This window comes from Cariama cristata, unplaced genomic scaffold, assembly GCF_000690535.1.
Source record: "Cariama cristata isolate BGI_N322 unplaced genomic scaffold, ASM69053v1 scaffold2268, whole genome shotgun sequence".
Classification (NCBI taxonomy): domain Eukaryota; kingdom Metazoa; phylum Chordata; class Aves; order Cariamiformes; family Cariamidae; genus Cariama; species Cariama cristata.
The window spans coordinates 1-20,541 of NW_009631455.1; the positions used below are offsets into that span (position 1 = coordinate 1).

A 20,541-nucleotide genomic window follows, 5' to 3' on the forward strand; every position below is an offset into this window, starting at 1 on the left:
TGTTTTAGCCAAACCAGGACACCACAACATAAGATTTAACAAAGCAAACAAGTTGCAGAGAGAATAATTTTCCCGAAGCCTGACTCTGCTAATGGATGTCAGTACTTCTGGTGGCCCCAAGGTTTGATTTTTTTTACCTAGTAGCAGAAACAGGTATCATGGGTATGATCTTATGTCCCTTCGTAGTTTCAAACAAGCTAGGATTGATGAAGCTTGATCTGTGTTTAAGGATTTTACATAGCTGGAACCAGATGACTTGGCTGAAAAATACCTTCTGGAGAAGTTAAGACTTGGAGACAATTTGGAAAAGTATAATGACAGGAATATAGAGGATAATCTCCTCTTACTTGAAGTAAGTCAGATATCTAATAGATGTATGAAGCTGGGAACCCAAAATGACAGGAACATTTTCTTAAACCTAGTCTCTTTAGAACCACGCACCCAAAACAACAAAAGAATACTTTTCTTAAAGAAAGTAAGTACAAAAGGCTAGACAGGCACTACCAGAACCAGCAAAGGCACCAAGTCACAAGTCCACGACCTCGGGCTGAAGTAATGGAAATGCTCCAAGGCTATAGCTGCACAACTTTGCATATCTACCAACTACCACACGGCCAGTAACAATGAGCTTGCCAGCAGTGTACTTCAAGTTAAATTTTAAATCCTTAAGATGTATCTAATACTTACATTAAAAAAAAAAAACACCACTAAGCTAATACACATCTTAATCTCACAGAGAACCTAAACTTGCAAATTTCAGTGACACAGCGCGAAAACATATTCACAATGAACTTTTATAACATCTACACAGGAATTCAGTATTGTAACTTCTGAAATAAATATGCTATGTTGAAATGAAAAAGAATATGCAAATGGTTTTTACCTGATTCTTTGAGTCCTCAAATCTTCTTTTTGGTAAACTCTGCTAAAAAATTTCAAAAGCAACGTACGAACTGGAAAGAGGAGATTCCTTTGCTGGTATAGTGTATATACTGCTTTTATCAAAGGTTCTGTTGCCACTAGAAAAGAAATATATAAAAATCTGAAGTAGTGCTTCTTAATCTTCTGATTTTATACGTAGACACATACACAGAAGAGCTATAATGAGCATCTGCAACTATCTACATTTAACTCCACAGGGAAGTACCAAAATGTTTTAAAACAGCTCCTGAATAGACTCCTAAACCATTGAAACAACACTTTCCTGTGTTGCTTGTCAAAGAGCCACACAAAAGAACAGAGACAACATGCAAGTGAAAACTTCAGAACTTCTTGAAGACAGGCCAGTGCACAGGTTGCGAGGTAGCTGAGAACCAATAAATTCCTGCTTTCCACATCTATCTTCCACGTCCTTTTCCCCTAGTGCAGTGATCTCACTCCACTCTTCTCTCCTTTACTCCTTACCTACGCTCCCCCAAACCTCACCGTTACAGTGCCTTCAGTTCTCTCTACCCTATCCCTTTCTTCCTGCCAAACACACCAACCTTAGCAGCTCTCCATGTCTTTGAACCAGTCGGTTTCAAATCACACTTGCTAGTTGACCAGAAAATACATACCTCAAGAGGCCGCTGGCAAGCCACTGCAAAGAGAACTGCGAAACTCCACTGCAACCTTTCCTTCTCTGAAGCTCTCATCAACTATGTGTTATCACCAGACTTAAAATAATGTATGAAAGTTCTATCCTTATGACAAAGTTGGCTAAACCCAGCGAGTAAGTGCAGAAGTTATTCTAGTAGACTGAGAAACAGACCAAACATTTTTTATGGAAACCAGATTAAACCACTGGATATAAAAATCAACAAAGCATGGAAAAATATCTGCATTCAGAGAAGACAAGCCTGGAAAGAATGGAGAAGCATCTGAAAACTTAAAAGATACATGAAGGGTATGAGACCTCACTAAATTTGTGTCAGAAGAGCTTGGGATCCCAATGAATTCATTGCTGTCAAGACATACTTAAGTAGCAGCAATCACTTCATTACCTTCATAAACCAAGACGAGGAAGCCTCTTTGTCTTTCCATCCAGGTGTACAGAGCAGTCTTAGTAAGTTATGTATTCAAAAACAGACACAATTTTGTGTTCCACACCGAGCAGAGCTACTTCTGTCCACAGAGACAAGAATGCTCCATACTAAAAATTATTCCAGATCCAGTCAGAGGCCAGTCTTCATCATTAAAACTCTTACCAGGGAACATATTTAAAGTTATCATATAGCGAGTCTCACTTAAAAGATATGCTATAAAAAGCACCTGAAATGGCATTGTCACACTCAAGCTTAATGCAGGGAACCATATAGAAGTTGAAATCTAACATACTTGTCAACAGAAAAAATACATCAAATATTAGAATGGGTTTTAATAAAGATAAATTATTAAGTTCTTTTCATTTTATCAGGAGCATCAACTTATTAAATTCACATACTCTTCAGGTGAAGATTCATCTTGGACAGTGTTTCTTAAACAGACGACTGGCTTATTCTTAACTGAATAACAATTATACCTTTATGTAGTTTTTAGCTAATTAACAAACTGTTTACTGAATAAATATAATAAGAAATAAATATTCTAAGTGTGTAGAACGTTCATTCACCTTCCAAAAACTCTCTACGGCACGTTTAGTAAAGCAGGTGCTACTATTTGAATTGCTTCATATAACAGGACAAGTATAAAAACGGAAGCAATTTAAGAAGGTATTCTTAAAAATTAGTACTTAAAAGGTCCACATTAGACAGACTTCCCAAATGCAGCCAAAGTCCTCATAATTTTTAACGTTTCAGTTTTAACTGGCACATGGCAAGCCACCTTCTGAAGTGACTGAGTGTGCTCTCTTTGTTACTTGGGAAAAATTTATCAAAACTACAACTATCAAGCAACCTGCTGCTAAAGTCATACCTGAGAGACGCAAGAAAGGAGCAGACCTCCTAATTACAGAGAGCAGATCCACAGTTTGAACTTAAACAATGGAGAGAAATCTTCAGACATTGCAGCTCGAAGCTCTTCTAGACATCCACAGAAAAAGGTGGATATTTCACCCCAGCATAAACAGCTACTCGAAACAGGCAACCCTGAAAAATGCGACTGCAAAGATACCACTGTGTTTTTGCAGCATAACACGCAGGAGGCTGACTACAGTTTTATTTAATCTCTCATTCATTAGCTATTTGTTCTTTCTATCTAAATTTCCTGTGCTTTGATTTCCATTGTGTTCTAAAAAAATTTTGATTGTAATGGTTCATTTTTTCTTTTGCATTGTCTTCTAAAGATGACATACCTTTCCAGGCCCTTAATGTCAATATAGGTTTTAAACAAATCAGAGTTATATTTTGGTAAGTACCATCTTTTGCAGTTACCACTTGACACAATACAAGTCAGAATTTCTAGAGCACCATCAAAAACAAAACAAACCAAACCAAACCCAAGGAAGTAAGCTTCTCTTCTTCAACCAAATCACATAATGGTTGAGGTGAGACGGGACCTCTGGAGGTCATCTGGTCCAATGCCCCTGCCAAAGCAAGATTAGGTAGATCTGGTTGCCCAGGACCATGTCCAGACGGCTTCCGAATATCTCCAAGGGTGGAGACTCCACAATATCCCTGGGCAACCTGTGCCAGTGCTTGGTCACCCTCACAGTGAAAAAGTGTTTCCTGATGTTCAGACAGAACCTCCTGGGTTTCAGATTGTGCCTTCTGGTCCTGTCACTGGGCACCACTGAAAAGAGCCTGGCTCCACCTTCCTTGCACCCTCCCTTCAGGTATTTACATACATTGATGAGATGGCCCCTGAGCCTTTTCTTCTCCAGCCTGAACAGTCCCTGCTCTCTCAGCCTTTCCTCACAGCACAGATGCTCCAGGGCCTTCATCATCTTCATGGCCCTTCGCTGGACTCCCTCCAGTATGTCCACGTCTCTTGTACTGGGGAGTCCAGAACTGGACACAGTACTCCAGGCATGGCCTCTCCGGTGCAGAATACAGGGGAAGGATCATCTCCCTCAACCTGTTGTCAATCACTCCTCCTAATGCAGCCCAGGTTACCACTGGCCACCTTTGCCACAAGAGTCCATTGCTGGCTCCACCAGAGCCCCCTGGCCCTTTTCTCCTAAGTTTCTTTCCAGCTGGTCAGCCCTCAGCATGTACTGGTGCATGGCTTGTTCCTTCCCAGGTGCGGGACTTCGTGCTTGTCCTTGTTGAACCGTCAGCCCATTTCTCCAGCATGTCAAGGCTGTATTTCCTCTACAGCTAGTAAATGAATTATAACCTGGCACCTGGTCAGGCTTTCAGTACTGCAAAAGGATTATCTCGAAGGGATGAGATAAATTGTCCACACAAACAGATATAGATTCACGAGGTAAAGAACTTCCTACTTGCAGTGAAATTCCTGAACCTTTACAGGATCAGCAGACAAGATCCACACATATCAATCTTTTGTAATTTCATTTAAGCTTTTTTTAAGCTTATTTATTTTTTGCATTCCTGGGGAAGATTATTGCACTAAACTGGCCACTTTGGTTAGAAAAACACCAGCCATTATCCACTATCTGGCAAAAGTTTGACAAAGGAAAAAATCAATCTCCCGTTACAAGGAAAAGCATGAAGTATTTGATTTAACAGTCTAACAACAGTTGGGAAACTACTTTCCTGAGTAGCAATCCTTCTGCTTTAGCTCAGCTAGTGAGACAGGCATATCTCTGACTTTGGACTGTTGATTCCCTTCAACAGGAAGCCAATTTGAAGTGCAGATAGGAATGATTATTTATTACCTTTGTCATCAGGGACATAGGAATAGACAGATTTCCCAATTAAATGGATTTGGAAGGAGATACAACTAACTGCCAAAATATATTTATGGGACATTTGACATCTTTTCATCTTACAACACTAACCATGAAACCTGCTGCTAAGAACAAAGCATTTTCAATAAACTCTACTTGGCTGCGTGGATGTGGAATTCACTTCTACCAGACTGGTACAACACAATGGACCCCCACTACCTTCAGATTTACTGAAAATTCCTTTCTTGAACAAGTCCTACATCAATCACTTAACAGATATGTCAACTAAGGTCTCATCCGGAACACAATCAAGTAGTACTTGAAAAGCAAAAAAAAAAAACACAAAAAAGTCAAGCCAAAATACTGTACTGGTCCTGCAAGTCACAACTGGAAATATGTTTTCTCATGGAAAAGAACTCAAATCAAACACCCTGGAAAATATTCTACAGCAGCTTCCATCAGAACTATCTTGGCATTTCATGTCATCACAGAACTAGAATGGTCATCTGATAGTACTCAAGGGAGCCTACTGGCTACATTAATGATTTTAAATAAGGATCAGAATATTAAAGTACTATACACCTCTACATCCTAGTAATTACTTTTCAATGAAGAAAAACTCATCTTCCCATTTATAAGAATATCTCAAGAAGTAAAAACAGAAAACAGATAAACAAATATATTAATATGTTGCATATCAACAGCATGAATCTAACAGCCTTCCTAAAGATCAAGCCCTTTCAATGCTACATGCAGGGATATGACCATGAAATTCAATTTACTTCTACAGACAAAATACATTATGATGTAACAACTGAGGCTATAAGATGAAGTGACCTCAAAATGCTAGAGTAACTCAAACTCTTTGTCAGTGCATAATTTTGCTTTTCAGAAACTACTCGTATCTTACCTTTGTTTTGCTGTATTTGCATTAGTCTCCAAGTCACACCAAGCAATCTGTTCACCTGCTTGCTATTCAGCTTGCTGCCATCCTGAAGAGTATCTGTCACAAATTTCCTTATCATGTCCAACCAACCAGAATCCATCTGAAGTGTTGAAGTGCTTGCTAGTGAAACCATTATGTCACATAAGGTTAAATTCAGTAAAAGGTGGTCCACACTGTTTGAGGATGTCATACAATACTTGTTGCTAAGTGGGAGGAAGAAAAGAGAGATTTTAAAAAAATATTTTTTGCTTTTTAATATATAGTACTATGATAGAAATTATAGTATGTAGAAAAAAAATTTAAATGTTAAAGTTTTAAAGTCAATACACATTTTCAAATCCTCCATATTTGACATATGGGTACTTGAAATTTTTTGTTCTGCCATCAAAATGTCTGTGTCTCATATTTATAGTGGCAGCAACAACCAACGCTCTAAATAGTATCTCTATGGCTGGGTTCTCCTGTTTGACATATTTAGCCCGGCCTAGCAGCACTTTGAGGTGATTAAAAAATTAATCCTTAGTTTCAGTCTCTTCTGCGTTTCTTCTTCTGTGAGCAATTACATGGATTTTGTGATCATTACACAATGACAAAAAGCACCATGAACAGCATACAGAAATCCATTTGTGTGCTTTTTTCCAAACTCATGTGGAATCGGAAACAGAGTTTTCACCACCACAATATTCTGCAGGACCACCCTGTTGCCCTACAGAGGTCTGAAACACAAAACTAAGGGATATTAAGAAAGGAATCAAGGGTATTGCAGCTTGACATATAACGCTAGAACTCTCTACTTGCTGATCGCTCACTCACAGTATATAAGAAAAAAAAATAATCACAGCATTTATCTACTGAAAGCTGCACAATATGAATGCCTACATTCAGAACACAAAGTAGAGCTGTGAAAACAAAACAACAAGAAGCACTTTAACCAGCGTTAACGTTAAGTGTAGTCACCCTTCAGTTCAGAGCCAACCATTACAATACGAGCAAATAAATCTCAACCTGTGGACATCAATTACACATAGCATAAACGCTAAAACTTTGTCGTGTTCAGAATATGTAGATGCTAAGCGCTATCAGTAATACTGTGGTAAATTTCTGCAACATTTTGCAAACTGGAAAAGGAAGGAAGCCTTGAAATGCCATGCAAGTTTTCCAAAGGCAGGCCTTTAACCCAATATATTGGTAAGCAATGAAAATAAAGGCAACTATTTTTGTTTTCATGGCATGAAGTTTCTAGGAGTCATGAAGTAACAGTCAAACTAAAAAACACACAAAAAAGAATTTCACAGATTATTTTTCCTTTATGTATCCATAAACTGCAAGAATGCAGCAAGACACAGTAGCAGAGTGAAGAAGGATCAACAGAAGTATGGTTAGTCAAGATGTCATCTTTAAGACAAGAAAGATGGTTGCTTTGCCTAACTACTAATTCTGAGATTTTCAGTTTCAAGGAAGGGTGTTCAGGTCAAAACCTGGAAAAGCAAAACACCTTTTGGCTTTATGAACTTAATGAGTAAAACTTGGTTGAACTGAAGGCATTTAACGAAGAGCTATGCTGTACTTCTGATCTATGTGCCCTTTCAGGAAGAGAAAATGCAACAGCCAAAATATCAAACAGGATTTTAGCCTCAAGTATACCTCCACCATGGTAGGCACTTAGATAAAAAGAGGTTGTTCTACTACTACAGCATGATCTGCAGTGGCAGAGTTTGTGAGTATCTGAAACCAAGACAGACACCAGCTGATACCCGAGAGGTTGTTCTACTACTACAGCACGATCTGCAGTGGCAGAGTTTGTGAGTATTTGAAACCAAGACAGACACCAGCTGATACCCCTTGTACGTACACCAGTGTTCTACATAGACTGCAACAGCGCAGAACGACTCCAGAACTGACTTGTGTGAATATCATCTCACATCCAGGAGCTGAGAGGGAAGACAACCTGCTACTGGCCTGTACCAGAACCTTGAGTGCTCTGTTTGGTTTTGGGCCCCCCACTACAAGACAGACACCGAGGTGCTGGAGCGAGTCCAGAGAAGAGCAATAAAGCTGGTGAAGGGTCTGGAGAACAAGTCTTATGAGGAGCAGCTGAGGGAGCTGGGGTTGTTTAGTCTGGAGAAAAGGAGGCTGAGGGGAGACCTTATCACCCTCTACAACTACCTGAAAGGAGGTTGTAGCGAGGTGGGGGTTGGTCTCTTCTCCCCAGTAACTAGTGAAATGACAAGAGGAAACAGCGTCAAGTTGCGCCAGGGGAGGTTCAGGTTGGATATTAGGAAGAATTTCTTCACTGTTAGAGTCGTTAGGCATTGGAACAGGCTCCCCAGGGGAGTGGGGGAGTGGAGTCACCATCCCGGGAGGTGTTCAAAAAACGTTTAAATGTGGCGCTTCGAGACATGGTTTAGTGTGTTTAGTGGGCATGGTGGCATTGGGTAGAAGGTTGGACTTGATGATCTCCGAGGTCTCTTCCAACTATAACGATTCTATCATTCTATAAAATTGATGCACCCACTCTGCCAGCTCATTACTGAAGAAACATTTGAGTGTTTGGCTTCTCCTGCTCCAGTACTGCTTTGCCATACTTGATAGGCACAATGTGTCCCATCTCCTCTCCTAGCTGTATTTATCCAGTCCTGTAATAGAACTACAGAAGAGTAGATGTGGGTGAAAAAAAATGTTTTAACTATGTTTTGATGTAATTCAGCAGACAACTGAAGAAAACATGCAGAAGTATGAAACTAGCCAGACTAACACAAACCACCATTTAGCAATAAGCAAATTCCAGATCAAGCGTTCAATTAAATACTTTGTCTCTAAGACAGCATTTTAATTTCTACTAGAGGCTATTCAGATGACTTTCTATACAGTACTTTTACAAACAACAACCAAAACCTCTCAATTCAAAGCAATGCTACCTTCCTATAAAAACTTCTCTACAGATCTTCATGGAATACACAATAAAATGTTTTCTTTTCCAACGTTAAAAACTTAATACCAGGTAAAGCATATGACTTGCATTGTCTCACTTACCCTTTGCATGAATCTTTCTTTTTGTGCTTTACTGTTTCTTGCAAAGAATAAGGAAAGTGACGCATGAAGTGGTGCTTGAAATCAACAAGGTAATTCATTCGAAGCCATAGTTCCTGTTAAGGAAAGCAGGGGATAGACAGAAAACATGGTAGTAATTGAGTAATCAATGCAATCACCTTCCAAAATCCATTATTGGAATCAATGAAAAATAGGAACTGAAGCTTCTGTTTGAAAGTTTTCATATATATTTACTTTCAGATGTAAATGATGTCTTTGTGCACGAACCTGAAGGTCCACAAAGCAAGGGAGTAAAATTATGATAGAAGTCAAGGTTGAGAAGCAACAGTTAATCCAAACTGGATCAGTACATTTTCTTAGCACATATTAATGTGGATATATGCAATATTAAACTGAGTTACAGATGTGAATTGAAAGTGCTGTTATATCAATTTATCAGGACACTTAAAATTTGAGTGAACTCTGATTTACTTGCAGTGACTGTCCTGCGTTTTCCATAAAGACATATTCTGACACTGCCTTCATCTTTCCCCATCATTAATGTACTTGTAGTTCAAAGCCCACTGACAAAATGTTTTCCAGTAGAAAGGCCATCCTTACAGAAAAAGGACTCCTTTCAATACTTAAAAATAATTTTACTTTGTGGGTTAGCAGACACTCACAGTCACCATTCCACAAAGTGTTCAACAGAACTCCTCACAAAAATCACCTGCATCGCTATTTAATTGGTCAGGCAGAATAATCTTGATATTCAAGTATTGAGAACAGAGAATGACCATTAAACTACTTCAAAGATTAATAAGTTTCCACTAAGCATATTCAGAGTAGTTTTCCAAAGTGTTTGTAACAACCACTTTCGTCTGTAAGCCCAAGGGCTATTAAATAAGCAAAGCTTCCATTTTCAAACAGAGCCATCTGAATGCGTTTTATATATCAAGGTGACTGCAAAGCAAAAGGCAAAATAAACTGTTTATCTTATGTAAAACACAATATCCTCCAAAAAAAAGTTGTATGGACATCAGATATTTTTTTTTCCAAAACATCCTAAGTCATAATGCAACTGCACGTAACTAAAACAGCTCACATCTTAACACAGGAGCCCTCCTTTGACGTGACCAAAATGCAAGCACCGTATGGTTAAGGGCAGTAGCTCTGCAGTACCCTAAAGAAAACGGCTCGGGGCAGGAGGTTGCCACAGGTATTTACCTGGCCACCTGCCTGCTGCCAAGAGGTCCTCTAGAAAAGATGAAGTGGAAAAAGAGGAACAGTGTGTTTTGTTCAGACACACTGAATCCATCCCTCAGGCCGTGTATGCTGGGTAACTCTGGTCTAGGGGAACGATTGCACAAATATTTTCCAATAATTATTCTATGCATAGATTTTTGTTTAGCAAATAGACTTACAGTCCTACACACAGGTAAACCAAAGAGCTGTCAAGACATTCCTTCCAATTACTCTCAATAGCCAAAATGGAAAGACTTATTTTTCCAGTTCGCAAAATCCTTGAAGAACAGCAAAAGTTACAAAAAAATGACAATTCATTTATCAAAGACAGAAAAAATAATTAGGGTAAAAAAAACTTCAAGGCTATTTTCCATAATCCTCATTGAGATTTTGATTTGATGTCTTATGATATCACCAATCATGACACAACAACGTAGATTGCTCCAAACAATTACAGGATCTCCTACCACCATTACTCCCTACCTTCCCAAGGGTTTAGGGTTTGTTCATTTCTCAGCCCCAATCCCTGTAAAATTTTTCAACACATAAAAACAAGGAACAAACAACTCCGTTCTACATTTGTTTGAATTTATATTCTAGATGTTATCTGGCAGGCAAAATGTTCCTCCTCTCCAATACCACTTTCAGGTTCAAAAGCTTTTCTGCTGCAGCCTGTCAAGAAGGATTCCTGGAGACTATCAGTGAACTCATTGCTCAGTTCAACAGATTCTCTTCTAGAGTAACAGATTTGACAAAACCCAAACTCAAATTCCACTCAAAACCTAGGCTTTAATAAATTATTATTATTATTTAATAAAATATTATTTCTTAATAAAATATTTCCACTACTTCCAATCACCAAATCACTAGTTTCCAGTCAAAAGAAAACGAATTGTCATTATTATGCCACAGATCGTTTCTCCCTTACCATTTTGTACGTTTCATCATGTCGCTTTGAGAGTTTCCACAATAAATGTATTATACTAAGCACTTGCTGCATAAGCTGCTGAGACTCTGATTCCAAAAGGTTTCCAAGAATGGGAGCTGATTGTGCAGGAGATGCTTCAATCCAGCACTCAATCAGTAATGGAATTATTATCTCAATGAAACCTTTTAAGTTTTCAGCCGAGGACAGGCCTTTTTCTGCACTGTCCATTACACTTGCCAGAGACCTAAATGACAAAAAAAAAAAATAATCAAAAATAAAAATCACACCTTTAAGAACAGATCAGAGCAGTACCAAAAAATTACTTTTTTAATACATTAAATGTTTGCTTGCTTTCTTGCTAGCTATTTCAGTAAGGAAAAAAGGGAGTTCAAACCACCTACAACAAACCTGCTCCCGAGTCTCCCTGCAAGTTTACGTGCTTCTGTAACAACTTCTTAGATTTCAGTATTTCTTTCCCCATTGTTATATGTAAAGTCTATCAAGTGGGAAATATGATTTGCATCATCATAGCACCTTCAACCAACAGGTAAGAATTCACTGTACTTGGCACAACAAAACAAAAAAGCTTTAAGTTTTCAGCTCCTGGAAGCAAAATAATGAAACTGACTACAAAGTATTGGCAAATGCATGAGGTTTATTACAGTTAATAACCATCTCCAGCTGTAATAAACATAATGGTTGTTCATATTAAGGGGGGGGGGATGAAATCAGTCTGCAAAAATTTAAATTTGGTTCCCATCTGATGTTTAAGTATTATGCCCTGAAGAGCAACTAGTTGGAAAATTATTAAAATGATCTGATAATGAAGTTAAACAAAAACTATCAAAAAATGAAAAGATATAGTTCAAACTAAAAGAACATCTCCCAGAAAGCAAGAAAACCAAGGACTTCCCCGCTCCTCCCCTTATAACACACTTTGTTTCTGTTTCAAAAGGCATTATCAGCACAAATAACCAAATCCTGCTCCTGGATCAATTCAGGCAACTTGTATCCATTTCAAAAATGTTCTTTAAACAAAGAAATCCCTGAGTAACTCCTGCTAATTTCAAGCAACAGAGAGTCCTTAAAAAAAAAAAAGCAACAATAATTTCAACTGATGTCTTCTGACATTGTTTTTCATGATGACTTTGTTTTCTAACTTACAGCAGGGAATTCCCATCATAATTCTAACTTCCTAACATATATAAAATTGGTACGCTGAACCTCCTGTTAAACTCCTTTCTATTTCAGTGATGTTCTCCAGGCGATTTTTCTTTACATACACACCCAAAATAGGATCTGAAAAACTATTTGCTTTCTTTCCACAGATAGGCAGAGAAGTTCTGTTTACAAATACTTTAATTTCATATTGGATTAAAGAGGGAAAGCGGTTTTCCCTGGTCATCCTGTCACTTCCAAATTATCCAATTAGTTATATCCTTCTGTGAAGCCACATTTCTCACGCTGTTGGAGCCATCTATAATATGCACGTAATAGAAAATTTCATGCTGTCATTTCTCTCTGGTTGAAATTGCTATCTCAAGAAAATTACTAAACCAAAACAAACCCAGATATTAATAAACTGTAAAAGGAGCAGGGAGAAGACATCTGCAAAGGAATAGAAAGAAAGTGTGAGACAAATGTAGGTCCTATTTTAACGAAGGCAAGATGGCAGAGAGAATTTAGATCTCCAGCACAAAATAAAATGGCCAAGCAGAAACACATCTGGTCATAAGAAAAAAAATGTTAGTTTAATCTTTAGTACCTTCAACTATCAGACATCTTAAAATTTTATAAAGCTTAACACTAACTGCAGCAACCTATGTATGCAGTCAATGTGATTTGGCTTATTTGTCCCTTTTCTATTGCTCTATGTCCCTTCCATGTCACAGACACTGCAGTAAAGACACCAGTTCCTTTCAGACTATAGAGTTCAGGGTCAATGGTTCCAACTTTGACAGTTAACTCTCAGTCACCTAAAGACATGGTAGACAGTTATAACCACAATGAATTCTAAAGCATCACTGGACAAGCCAGTTGATATCAAGACCATAACCTCACTGAAAAAGTTTGATTGTCCTGTAAATGCTATGCCATGACAGGACCACACACTCAGCCAAGATTCTGAAATGTCAGTAACTGGCTGAAATAGTTCTGAAGTAGTAGTCTTTAATCATTTTTCTGAAAATAGTATCTGATATTACAGCAGACCCCTGGAATTCAAGCAATCTATTTCTGGAACACAAAAAAAATCTCCCCATTAAACAGTGAACAGTGCATGAACCCTGAGAAGTTGGCAACACACACACCTGAAGATTCCTACTAAAGTATAACACACACACCCAACTATTTCATTACTTTTCTGAAACAAGGGATGGAAAAAGAAGGAAGAATCCATGCCAAAAGAGATACTCCACCCAGCTGCCGAAAGCATTTGAGCAAGAATACTTAGAGTAGCTTTCACGTAACCCTGCAAAAGAAGCCCCCATCTCTCAAGAGAAGGCTCCTCCAAATATTCAAGGTTAACAACAAAAGGGGTAAACAAAATCTGATTGCCACCAACAGATGATGACGAAGTATTACTGTAATCTGTCCAGTAGGCATTCGATTAGTGTGATATCCTTAGCAATACAGGTTCACTGGAACTGGGAGAGTGTGATGTCAATTAAAGCATTAATGTTTTTGTCATGTATCTGTTATCACTATTTTTTAATGGCAAGGCAGCTCTCAGTAACACTACAAAGCATATTACCTTCATATCAGCATGAAATACTATTGAGGGGAGTTGCAAGATATCTGTGTGCCTCTTAAGCTGTCATTTTTCTTTAAAATGCCAGTATTTTTATAAAGCAGGACCAAACAAAAAAAAATCCAAACCACCATGTAACTTATCTGCCATCTGACGGTAAGAGGACAACAAAAATTCAGCAAAGGGAACTCAAGGAAGTGTAGAAGAAACAGAAAATAAGGAAACAACTTTCTGCTGCTTAAAATAGGAAAAGTCATTGGAAGTTTTATGGCTTAGAGTCTAACCCAGGTTACCGTCCTCCTTTTCTGGGTGCACTGTCAATAGCAGTAAAGAAACACTCAGTATACCAAGTGAACTGTATTTTCCATTTGTATCTGATGCACAGGTCACACCATATACGTATTTATTCACTACGCTTTGTCTTCCATTTTGGTCCCTCAAGTCTTCTTCGCTCTTCTCTGCAGCTTCATTTTATCCTTTCTCAGCAGAAACAGAAACTCTACCATTTCTCTTCAGCACCACTTCCAGTCCAAAAAAAGATCATAGACCTTGGTATCACCACATCGAAGCTGTGAAGGCTTTCCATTTTTCCACACCTGAAATGAGTTTGATGCAAAAAGCAGTGCAGTCAGCACATAAGGCAGAGGATATATTCTAATAATCTCCTAATTCACTGTAATCTTTAATTCACACACCGTAGGAAGGCCTAGCACACAACACAAAAAGTCTTAAGATTTGCATTGTTGAACCATCCAGCATTCCAAGCTCAGAATCTACACTTTTTACCAACCATTAATATTGCAACCTGATTCTGAAAATCCCTTTCCATAATCACTAGGTTATCAATGAGGTGCCATCCCTACCCAATGAACTTGCAAGCTTAAAAAGATACAAGAATCTTAAAAATTTAGCATACCAAATGACTAAGTAACATATATCAGTGGTGTTTGGAAACCTACTTTTTAAAGCACAAAGCTGAAGCTTACTTGCAGTATTAGTGATGAGGCCATCAATACGTACACACCACAATGAGTTACTTACGGTTTGGTCAACTCAGTATCTATAGTTAGGACTTGACTATTTGTGCACTGACTTCTTTAAACAAAACCATACACACTGTTCAAGATTCTGGAAGTACTCAAGGAGCATTACGGGTGTTTTGCACCTCTTATTAGAAGTAATTTCTGTCCTTGCAGTTATGGCCACAGGTGAGGCCTGGGAATGCCTGTAAAAGGCCACAGTTGGGATTGGAAGAGACAGAATTAAACATCTTCAGATTACCAGGAAAGATTTCAGTGGCAAATACAAAAGCCACCACAGTAACTTCCACTCTTGGAATTTTGCAGGTATCCACTAAAACAAGCTGTCCTGACCCTTTGTGCAAAACGAATATACCAAAAATATGAGGAAATGAAATAAAATGATAACATTTTAGTACCTTCTGCAAATGCCCCTTCTCCTTCCATTCTTCTGTTCTGCTGCCATCAGCTTGCTTTCCCAGTCTCGCCTTGGATTCTAGCAATGTTTCCTTCTATTCTTCTGGCTCCTCCTCACGCTTGCAAACGCCTTTTTGAAAGTATTTATAACCACAAGTGGATCACGACGTTTCACCAAAATCTAGCTCCTCAGAAAAGCGGAATCCAATTCAGGTGACACCAGATGTAAAGTTTATTCTCCTAGACCTTGGATACAATGCATCTTCAGCTATTACATGGCATGGTATATCACACACTGCATATCATTCAGGGCACAATACAAGAATCCTCTGATATACGGCGGTCCACAACTGTATGCTTCTGACTGCAGAGATGAAGTCCACAGGACTGTTTTGTGCTCAGCACTGAACTCTCCTCCCTGCCTGAAGTGGGCTTCAATGATCTAGTTTACAACTCAAGTTTTACCTGCAGCAGATACTGTTGGTCACGACTGAACTCTTACGCTATGTTAACAATCACTTTGATGAAATAAGCTGCACATTTGCACATTTTACTTAGCTTAATATAAATTTCCTATACCTACCACAAGTAATATGCTACTGACCGAGAGGAAGCCTAGGAGAGTGGGAATGGAACGGTCATTTGCGTGTCTCCATGATGGAGATGGAAAACACCTGCTAATTCAGGCCAATATCTGTGGTATTAAAAGAGAACACTTCTTCTTCGGCACTTCATTCATTCAAAGACATGAGATAGATGTAGCAATGGATTAGGCAGTGGGTTTTATATCCTTCTCTGCCACTGACCTCCTAGATTAATTTGGTATAACTGCTTTATACCTCTTATACAGTCTCCCCCCAGCAGTAAAACAATGACTCTGGTTTCTCTTCAAACCACCTTCATATTCTATGGATTAAAAGCGCTGTGTAATGGCTAAACAGTTTATTTTTCAAGTCGTCATTCCAGGTCTCCTGTCAGCGGGTATGTAACATCTACAGTAACGCACACACACGAGGATGCCAATGTTTAAAAGGTACCATAAAGTGGGGTGGGAGGTTCCCCTCTAGTTCGAGGAGTGAATCAGAAAGGAGGAAGAGAAATAAAGATGGTTAGTTATTTCTCCCTTAACTTCAGCTCACATCTATTTAGAGTACGACTAAAGAACACACAACCCTTTCTGTGACAAAGCACACTACGCTTTCTTCCATATTCATCACCATGTCTCAGATGAGACATCTTTTATCCATAGTGAAGATATAAACCAGTGAACTGATTCATAATATCTAGAATTGGAAACTCGGCAGAATTTTACACAGCCAGACACATCTTATCATACTGTCCTTTTTAAAAGGAGCTACATTCAAAGAAAATAGACTCCTAAACTTATCACAGACTCTTGAAGGTAAAAGCACAAAATTTCAGTACAATTCATTATCACAGTGTAAGAAATAAGCTTATGTTTAATGTAAAGAAATTTGCCTGCTCGCCTCCAGGTCTATTTGATATCCTGCAACAACCTGTAGTCGTCAGTTCGCATTCCAAAAAAAACCACTAGAGTTGGTCTTCCAAAATTATTATGAATAGCACAAAATAAAGCTTTTATTTGATATCGGCAAAGTTCACGATATATGCATAGCACAGTTATCTGCTAAGTATTTCCATATTTTCAAGCCACTCCACTAAGACTGCACATTACACTAAATGCCCTAAAATATGGCTAAGGGAAAAATCCACAATAAAAATTAAATTGTTGTCTTCAACAGCAACAAACCAGAGTTTAACACTGTGATCATACAGCTGACATTAATTCCCAAGTTAATTAACATTTTCTCACCTCAGCCTAAATGATGAGTTGATCTTTGGTCGTAAGCCACCATTTTCAAACAGCTGTATATGTTGCTGATTATTTGCATGGACCTTCCAACTTATACATATTGGGTTCCTCACAGAATGAGGGCCATCCTTTTGCTCTTGAAGCCCTTCATCCTCTACATCACTGGATCCATCTACCACTGCCTGGAGAAACTTCTTGAGCCTCGTAAGTACATTCAGCCTCCACTGCTGAGAAGTTACTCTGCGATTTGGGTTAACAGAGAGCATCCAGGAAAGTTTCTCTCTGCTTTTCAGTCTTTTTGACAGTTGCTGGTGAGAAATAAGCTCTACAAAATTCTTCAACAATATACTGCTGCGGTCTGTGAGAAGAGCTGGGTATGCTTCCAATAAAACGTCCAGGACTTTCAATGAATCTTCCTGAATTCCCTCACTGATATGAGTCATGGCACTGGAGAGATGGGCACTTACCAAAGGAAAAAATGGAGCAATCTGTTCCGCTCTTATTTTTGAAGCCAAGAATTGCAGCAGGTGAACAGCTGCTCCTCTGACACCAGAATCTTTGTCTGTAAACACAGCTGCCACCTCACTTATTATGTTTGAAAGGTGCGCATCAATTACAAATGGATACTGAGATAGGAGATCTTTGAGCCCAAGAAGTGCATTATGCTTAACGCCAGGACTATAGTGATGCATCTGTGAAAGCAGATCCTAAAAGGAAAGAAACAGAGACTTGCCATCATTATTACTTTAAGCTCTTTAAATTTCCCCACCCATTTTTCTTAAACACTCAAAAATACAGAATTTATTCTTATCCCACACTGCTGTTCGTAACAGCATAATACGTTCAGAACAAATATAATATTAGTTTAAAGCATAACAATGAACAAATAATCAAAACTCAGTGACAGGACAAACAAGATATCATGACTTGTCCTTCAGGTAATTAGATACTCCTCATTTTTAAGTTTATGCACAAGTCTACTGATGTAACAGAGAGATGACCAAAAATAAGTCCTCTCACACTTGTTCTCAAGAGTAGAACTATGAAATCTCAGCCTCAACAGCTTTCTTCAGTTTAAGTAGAGCTGCAAGAGACAGAAGACAATGCAAAGGAAGGAAAGCAGAACCACCACCCAAAGAAATACAAGACTTTTTTAAAAACATCACCTCAGAAAGCCTACTTTTTAAAACTCTGTCCTTAAGTTACGATCCAAGACTTACAAAAACTGAATGTTAAACCTAGATACTTAAAATCAGTGTGCAACTTTAGGTTTTGCACTGCTGAAAACCTTTCCCTTGGGTTATATGCTGGTCCACCAATCTGAGTCATTAAATTCCTGGGCCAGCTCACTGTCAAGGCCAAAGAGGCTGTATTCAGATACTCCACTGGGCTTTTTAAATTTATTTTTTTTTAAAATAAATATTTTTTCCTAAACTCTAGTAAATATAATAAACCTAGATAAATGACAAGAAATTTTGCGTCATTTCAAAATGTAATGTCACAGTATACCTTTATGTTAAGTTTTCTGTTTTGCGTAGGAAGCACTCCATCTTCTTTAAGCTGCTCAGGAATTTGTATGGCCTTTGTTTTGAAGGTAGTATCAGTTGCATTCTCTAGTTTAGGCTTTTTTTTCCCAACTTTTAATTTTACTTTCTGGAAATCTTCTTGATGTTTCCTTTTTTTAGTCATTCTGATTCCCTGCAAAAAGATATTCAGAATTTTAATTTGATTAAACACACTACAAAAAAAATACATTTTTTCCACCAAAAAGCAGCAACTTCCTCACAAAGGCTACTGGTTTTACGCCTTTTCCTATGTAAAAATTAGCATCTGCTCCCAAGATAAGGTGCTACACAGACATGCAGACTGATTCAGTACGGCTGTATTTCTAGCATCCAGAAAACATTCTGCTGCTCAGTTGGTTGTCTTTGCTCTGAGAAGTACTTTATTGAAAAAGATCACTGAAGTACCTACGTCTTCCACTGCTTTATGAGATTAAGTTGTTGGTTTTGTTTTTTTTTAAAAAAGTTCCTGCCAATAAAGCAACTTTTTACATAGCTGACTCTTGTCAAGCCAAAGGAGCTCAGTGAACGGTTTCATTTAATTTGTACATTGTTTACCAACTCAATCATTAACAGCACACGGTCTGCACAGGTAAAATCATGGGTTTAATCAGGCCTTCACTGATAACAGCAATATACAAGAATCTAAGAAAACTTCCACTACACACTGAACAGTCCAGTCTACACATTTAAAAATGGTAACTAGAAAGAAGAGGGGGGAGAAGAGGTTAAATGGGCACATATAGACTAAAAAGAGACTGAAAACCAAAGTCATATTTAATAAGGCAGAAGAAATGAGGTAGCATAAGTAGCTATATACTTGGAAGTCATACAGACATACTAGAATAGATGTACAATAACCAAAACAAATTAAAACCCACACTTCAGTTTCGGAACGACCTTTTGGCTTTGATTTATCTGTACTGATAAAAGTACTCCTAATTCTACCAGATTAAAAAAACCCACACCACCAAAAAACCCCAACAAACACTACACCACAGGTTCCTTTATTTAATCTTCCTTCCCTCCATCTCCGCACCGCTAAATTCATTCACAACAAAACTCCAGAAGCTGATGTCACACCACTCAACATCACATACAAATTGTGCCTAGATTTCTGTTAATTAAAGCCATGAATCCATGGTCTGATGACTCCTAGAAGCGGTTGTAGAGATTAATTACAATTTAAAAGGGAGAAGGGGAAGACAAGCACAAAGCCAGTACGATGTTGCGGTTTAACATCTCAGAACTTTCTAATGATAACAGGTAATTTATCGAGATGGAAATCTGAATACTTCCAGACCTCACTGTATGCAGTATAAAGTTCATGCTGTCGGGTACATAAATTTTCTGTTTCTCCTCCTTTTCAAACTACTCTTTGGGTAACTTGGTTTTGCACATTCCTAATATCTGAGTGCCACAAAAAAGGTTGTGAACACAATGTTCAAATTTTAAAGAGCAAACTAACTAAAAAAAGGGAAAAAAAAAAACAATACAGCTGACTAAACCCAGAAATTTATAAATAAAATATCCAAACAATGATTCTTTTATGGTGGATATGATCATCATTCACTCTAGAAAACAGAATTCTACAGCTGATTTTCCCAATGGACTTCAAACTGTAAATGGGTGCTGTACTACAGTATTTCATATACACATCATCAGGATAATCATTAAAGAATGTTTTTAATCCAACTGTCATTTCCTATTCTTTTAAAACAATTTAAACAACTGATTATACAAACATTTGATTACAACTTACTTTCTGCTTTTCACATGCTAGCTTAAAACTGCTATACAACTGCAAGACCACTTTAACTGAAGTGTAAATTTAGCATCAGTAACCCACGAACTGAAAAGGCTTCAAAGAAACTTGGAGTTTGGTGCCAAAACAAAAAGGTCCTGTAGCATCCAACTATAACAACTACAGTTTTATAAGCTTTTGATTTTTACCATATGCATCTTTTAGGAAAGAATTACAACAAGATGTTCACTACTCAATTGCAAGACATACAGAAATAGCTAGAAGCTTTTGACATGAAT

At 38.1% G+C, this 20,541-nt stretch overlaps 1 protein-coding gene across 1 annotated transcript; it reads right to left on the reverse strand.

Annotated features, from left to right (window-relative positions):
* Positions 1 to 883: 883 nt before the first annotated feature.
* Positions 884 to 18,632, reverse strand: TEX10 (testis expressed 10; the record flags this gene model as incomplete). Its single annotated transcript, XM_009705950.1, has 6 exons — positions 18,446 to 18,632; positions 16,937 to 17,643; positions 10,918 to 11,161; positions 8,748 to 8,860; positions 5,679 to 5,917; positions 884 to 1,019 (listed from the first exon to the last, which is right to left on the reverse strand). Coding segments are annotated over exons 1-6 (1,619 nt in total), but the record flags the coding sequence as incomplete, so codon positions are not given.
* Between the last annotated feature and the right edge of the window lie 1,909 nt (positions 18,633 to 20,541).